Raw genomic sequence first — 6,606 nt, 5'->3', positions numbered from 1 at the left:
AGTTAATTTAATTAATTTATAAATCAAATTAATCGAATACTCACCGGAATTGGCCCTGGAACAAACAAAGTCATATTCGTTTTTCCCTTTTCAGCTGGTTCCGAATCGCTCATCGCCCTCTTTACCTGTGGCTTAGGCGCCTTTGCTGCATGATTGCCTCCGGAACAGAAAAGCGCCGCCAGCATTCCGAGCAACGCCAATCCGATCCGTCGAACTTGCCCTTCAGAATCGTGAATCACCGGATGCGCATTTTGTTTTTAGTGTTTTTTTTTATAGAATCAACAAGAACATATTACACGGATGCAAAACAAACAAGAGTCATTACCAAGAACAAATTATTATTATTATTTCCTCTACTTTGCATACAATTGATGCTACACTGTCAAAAGAATCATTTATATCTGTATAATAAAAACGCAAATAAGGACAAGGCAACTCAGTGAGCTACTAAGAACCCAAAAGCCTTATTCCATATAAATAATAATTGGACCTCCACCTCAGCAACTTGTTACCACACATCACGCAGGTACCTCCCTTCCATTTGCAGATTCTTCACGTAGGCCTCGACCTTGGAGCCTTCCAGTGATCCCTGTGATCCAATTCAACCATTTTGTGTCACCATCAGTCATGCAATTGATCTTTCGCCTCAAAAATACAAATGCGTTCTTAATTTTTTTTACCTGCTCTTGAGCAATGGTGTGGATGACTTTGTGCACATCCTTAGCCATTCCCTTGGCATCACCGCAGACGTAGACATATCCACCTTGAGAGATGATGTTCCAGACATCCACAGCCTGAGGCATCAAAGGTAAATCCATCAGAATTGAGTTAATGGTTAGCAAATAAGATTATGCTTTCTGGTTATTTTATGAATCCAACCTTCTCGGACAACTTGTTTTGCACGTATTCTTTGCGTTGACCTTCACGAGAGAATGTTACGATGAGCTCAGAAAGAGCCCCTTGCTTGACGTAGTTGTCCAACTCATCCTCATAGATGTAGTCCTGTTATATTGGAGGGCTATGATTTAGATGATGAACTAGCTACCAGATTGAGATTTAATTGATAATGGTTGGTCGATTACCATCTTTCGGTTCCTGCAACCGAAGAAGAGAAGGGCAGGGCCGAGCTCAGCTCCAGCCTCTTTGAGTGCAAGCCTTTCCTGAGAACATCAAACCACCACCGTTTAGAAGATATCTTGATGAAATGCTTGAACAAGAATTAGACGACATGGATGTAAATCAGACCTGTAAAAAGGCTCTGAAGGGCGCTAAGCCTGTGCCAGGGCCAATCATTATTATTGGAACCGCAGAATCGGAAGGTAATTTGAAGTTTGATTGTCTCACAAAAATAGGAACCCTGCTACATTCTTCAGTCTCCTCTTGTGGAGATGAGTTCTGTCGATCAAAATAGAGAACATTGTGAGGATAAAGAAATGGTAATGATGTAACTATGAGGAATCATGCGTGTGAGTTTATAGCAAGTGATACCTTCATCCAAGTCGAACAAACTCCTCTGTGAATCCTTCCTGTTGGTGTCGGTCCATGCACTAATGCACATGTGACATGAATTCTGGAAGGTGAAACCCTGATGTAAAGAGAACCGGTGAATTCCTTGGTGAACATAAGCAATGCTATATGTAAATATTATTAGGACATGCAAGAAATTGTTACCTGGACGAAGAAGATATTGAATAGTAACGGGCCTGTAAACGAGGAGCTATTGCCGCAAAGAAAACACCAAGAGGAGGTTTGGACGAAGGGAATTCAGCCATGACTTCTAAAAGACTCCTTTGGCTTGCCACAACCCATTGATTATACTCATCCTGAATGCCAATGTGAACTAATCTAAATTGATTGATCATAACAGAAGAATCATTCATAGAGAGAACAAGAGAATATACAAACCTTTCCAGCAGGAGAAGCCAGGAATTTGAGCTTTTCAGCTTCAGTTGATTCAGAAGCATGAGCAGCTAGAGCAATTAAGACCCCCTGAATACAAGATATGCAATCTCATAATTAATTAATATCAAATGTACTTCCAAACCTGAATAAAACTAAATAATTTACCAAAAGTATATACCTTTTTGGGTGAACTTAGAAGATCAGCATATTTAGCAAGTGCTTCTCTCAGAGTAATAGGCGTTTGGAATGGAGGTGGAATAGAGCTACTGCTAAGTGGTGTTCCATCCTCTTTCTCAGAGTGTAGAGAGAAGTATGTATCTTCTGGATATCCTAAGAGCCTTGCAGCCTCCTCCACACTCTCAGGGGTATTCTCTGGATACACACCGACATGATCCCCAGTCTCGTATCTGTCAGAAAGTATAAGCCCTCATTAGTTTGCATCAGAAACAAAACACTGAAATTCAAATTATACACCTATAGGAGTTTCTTCTAGACCAGTAACTGGAAATCATTACAGAGGTGCTTCTCTGAGTGTGAAGGTTTACATGTGAAAGAAAATTCTGATAAACTGTATGCACTAGTATGTAGAAAAAGCAGCGAAACTTACTTGAGACTGGTTCCAGAAATATCGAACTCCAGATGAGTGCAAGAACGATCAGAAAGTGGGGTATGAAGCTCTTTCCTAACAGCCACATTGACCCTGGAAATTTGGCATTCAGACTGGGTTAGAGTTTTGCAAAACAAATGATCCTGTCTTCCTAATGTATGCTATAGAGTAACGGCCTAGCACTTGATGTATACCTGCAAGGATTTCGAAGGTCATAAACAGAATGGCCATTTGCAAGGCTCAATTTTCTCTGCATCTGCAATTCATCTTCACGATTTAGGAATACAACACGGTATTCAGGTATGCTGGCAACATAGTCAGCAGATAATCCTGCTACATCATCCTCATCACACAGTATCTTGTCTAGCTCTGGCCACACTAGGTCTTTCCTGCAGTAACCAAGATTCAAATATTTCAGATAAAATACAGGTATAGGCCAGTTATGATACATCAACAAAAACAAGTCTTTTCAGTTGATTTTAGATTTAGATTCTTGTTTCTTCCATTGATCGTACCATGCAGTGAAGTCATCCTCAATGTATTGTTCATCATCACCAAGCCCCAAAGGAAGGATACGTTTGGCACCTAGAGTAGTAACAAATGAACCGAGTCAGTAGAAATCAAAATAATTGAGTGGAAGAATGCATATACATCTGATCAAACACCAATCTGAGTAACTCATAAAATGTTGACTTTGTATACTAAACTTGAATTACCTTGCTCAGCGAGAATACGATCAACCTCTATGCCAACCTGTTGAAGCCAAAACATAAGCATTTCAAGCATTAAACTTCGTCAATCAACAAAAAGGTATAGTAAACAACAAACACAAATGAAAGTTAGAAGCAAGATAGAACCTTGTTAAAGTGTTCATATTGTCGGCTCCCCAAACCAAAAACAGCAAACTGGAGGTTGTCTAAGTAAACGTTCCTCTCCTTCGCCTCAAAAAACCATTTATAGAACCTGGCGGCGTTGTCGGTTGGTTCGCCGTCTCCATACCTGTAAATTACCACCATCAAGTCAGAAACGAAGAGTAATTGTGAAGAAATTACAGTGGCTGGCAAAAGTTGACTTACGTTGCCAAGAAGAAGAGACCGAGTGTCTCTTTCTTCAACTTTTCTTCATACTCATGGTTCTCAAATGCATAATCATCCTAAGAAACAAAAAAGGGGAAGTTTTTCTAAGAACAATAAAGTAGCACAAAATTTTGCAAATTACTTGGAATCGTAAATTGAACTCGCGAGACTCACCAAGTCGACGACTTTGAAGACGACCTTCTTGTACCTCGCATTGGCCTCGTCCGCCAAGGTCTGCTCAAAAATCGATTCTTAGAGGAAACCAAGGAAATTACATCTCTAGTTTCAGGGATTGGGGAGTGAGAAAGGACCAAAAGCTCCGAAACCTAACCTTGGCAAATCTCTCGGCGGTGCCGGTCTGCGAGCCAAAGAACAAGGTCACCTTCTTTTTGCCGAAATCAGCATCTTCCGTATCCTTCACCATCTTCTTGGCCCGCTTAGCCGCTGGCGCTGGCGGCGCCGCCACCCGGGCCGGCTCTTTGCCGCCCGATTTCTGCCAGAATAAAAGGAACGCCGAGAGGCAGCCAACCAGCACGGCCACCTCCAGAAATCTAGGGTTCTCCGATAACTTCGAAGCCCACTGAAGCAAATTAGACGCATCGAGCTTGCCATTCAGAATCGCCGCCATGAGATCGGTCGTGGAAACGTCGCCGGGCTGCATCTTTCTCCAAACAATCAAAAATTCCCTCAAATCTAACAATTTTACTCGCTTTCGCACTCTATTGGCCGCTTGCCTCTTCTTGTTCCTGCTCCCTATCAATCGATCGCTCTTTCTCGCTCTCGCTTGACGATGAAAAGCGCGAGCGAGAAGAGTCAATTTATAGAGCGAGGACGAAGCTCCTGGAGCAGTTCTGAACGCGGTTCCGTTCCATTGAGGCGAGTCAAAAATGAAATCATCCGGTTGACGTCGTTTGATTTGACCGACGACTAAACCAATTCACATTATTCAATTTTTAAACGGTAAATTATTGAATCGGCTAAAAGTTCTAAATATCTAAATCAACTACTTAAATTTTAAAATTATTAAATTATATACTCCATATCTACTTTACACCCTTTAGTGTTCTTTTAGGTCATAAATTATAAATTTTAAAATTTAATTTATATTTAAAAATCATTACTCTTAATATATTAAATTAAATTAATATTTAAAAACATAGATATAACTAGGAGAACTAGATGAATATATAGAATCTAGTTCTATATCATTCTGAACTCTTTCGATTTATTCAATTTTTCAAAAGTTTCAATTAAAATCGATTGATAGATATAAAGGATTCAGAATAATATGAAACCATGTCTTATATGTATGTTTGTCTAGTTGTCCTGATTATATTTATGTCTTTAAATATTAATTTGACATAATATATTTAGAACAGTTATTTTTTAACACGAATTAGATTTTTGAAATATATTTATATTTTAAAAAATATTGCTCTCAATATAATATGATAAATTGATGTTTTACATTATGAATATAATAAAGAGAACTAGATAAATATAGAAAATCTGATTTCATATCATTTTAAACTCTTTATATTTTAGTTTTGATCGAAAACGATTGATATACCTATATAATTTAGAATGCACATGGAATTAGATCCTATGTACTTTTTATTTGATATGTTTATATTTATATATCTTTAAATATCAATTTGATTCACTATATCAAAAAAAAAAATTAATATAAATATTTTTAAACACAATCTGTTATTAAAAAAATCAATAACTATATTATAACAATTAATTCAGACCATACGGTGCTCAATTGGGATAAATATTAAGAGGTTAAATGAATATGAAATCTATGATTTGATAATTATAAAATTTGGTTACATAATTCAATATCTGTAAACTTCATCTGTAATTTACCGTAATTTTTAAAGTCTTAATTGAACCTAAGTACTCGGACCGGTTCAAATTGAGCCAAGACCGCGTTGACTAACTCTCCCCCAACACACTCGATCTCTGCGAAGTTTAATACAGTTGACCATTGACCAAGCTCTTGGTCAATTTACAGCAACAACAAAAAAATCAACAAATTTAAGGAGCAAATTTAGATAGCGGCTCCAATCGGGCATCGCTCTCTTTCGACATGCGAGTCGACAGCTGCTTTTGACCAAAACAAATGAACGAATATGTTGGCCTTTGAGAGAATTTTTGTGGATTATATTTTGCCAGTGCTTCTCCGAAATATCTTAAATCGATGCTTCGTATATTTGCAGTGCTCCACGTGTTTGTAGTGTGATAATGACTTGAATCATACAATTAATTTTAAATATAATTTAACTAGAATTATCGTAAATCAATTAACTACCTCCAATTTTGACTATTATTAGAAAATTAAAGTTAACCTTTACCTGTGGATTCCTCCAGACACACATATATATTTTAAAATTTTAGAATTTAAAAATTAGATTATAATGAATTTGAATTTATAAGATGTTTCTTTTAAAATTTAGTCTTCCATGATAGCGTTCAAGATTAAAAATTTTAGAAACTCACAGAATATATAATATGTATTTAGGGTTTAAGATTTTAAAATTTAGGAGATGGATTATAATGAGTTTAAGCTAATAAGATTTTCCTTTAGGATTCAGGCTTCCCTCTTAGGTTATAATATTTAAGATAAATAATCTTAGATATTTACGGGGTATAATATATATATTTAGGATATTTCAAGTTTAAGATTTAAGGAACTTTTTATTTTAAAAAATAAAAAAAAGATCGAGGCACCTAGATTAAATGCAGACGCCTCAATCAAAAATTTAAAAAAAAAAAATCGAGGTACCTGGATTAATTCCAGGTGCCATTGAAAACTGGTTGCGAACTGTTCCTTAGTGAACAATCTCTGTGTGTGTGTATATATATATATATAAACAATTTTGATATGTTGCGCCCCATGACTGTGCACAACTAAGGTGCCTGGATATAATCTAGGCACCTGGATTGTAAATTTTGATTTTTGTTTTTTTCTTTTTGATTTTGACTAGGGCGTTTGGGATTGATCTAGGTGCCTTA

At 36.9% G+C, this 6,606-nt stretch overlaps 1 protein-coding gene across 1 annotated transcript; it reads right to left on the bottom strand.

The window, feature by feature from the left end:
• Positions 1-321: 321 nt before the first annotated feature.
• On the bottom strand, positions 322-4,399 carry LOC122041526 (NADPH--cytochrome P450 reductase 3-like). The gene is made up of 17 exons (XM_042601235.1): positions 3,917-4,399; positions 3,760-3,819; positions 3,586-3,662; positions 3,367-3,508; positions 3,226-3,262; positions 3,025-3,094; positions 2,704-2,898; positions 2,510-2,602; positions 2,081-2,309; positions 1,906-1,989; positions 1,672-1,823; positions 1,489-1,585; positions 1,246-1,395; positions 1,083-1,160; positions 880-1,002; positions 681-794; positions 322-589 (listed from the first exon to the last, which is right to left on the bottom strand). Exons 1-17 carry the CDS (start codon positions 4,244-4,246, stop codon positions 509-511), a joined length of 2,112 nt encoding a protein of 703 aa, XP_042457169.1. The 5' UTR covers positions 4,247-4,399; the 3' UTR covers positions 322-508.
• Between the last annotated feature and the right edge of the window lie 2,207 nt (positions 4,400-6,606).

Source organism: Zingiber officinale, chromosome 2A (assembly GCF_018446385.1).
Source record: "Zingiber officinale cultivar Zhangliang chromosome 2A, Zo_v1.1, whole genome shotgun sequence".
Classification (NCBI taxonomy): Eukaryota; Viridiplantae; Streptophyta; class Magnoliopsida; order Zingiberales; family Zingiberaceae; genus Zingiber; species Zingiber officinale.
The sequence above is the reverse complement of the archived record's forward strand: the minus strand, read 5'-3'. Positions and strand labels throughout refer to the sequence as shown.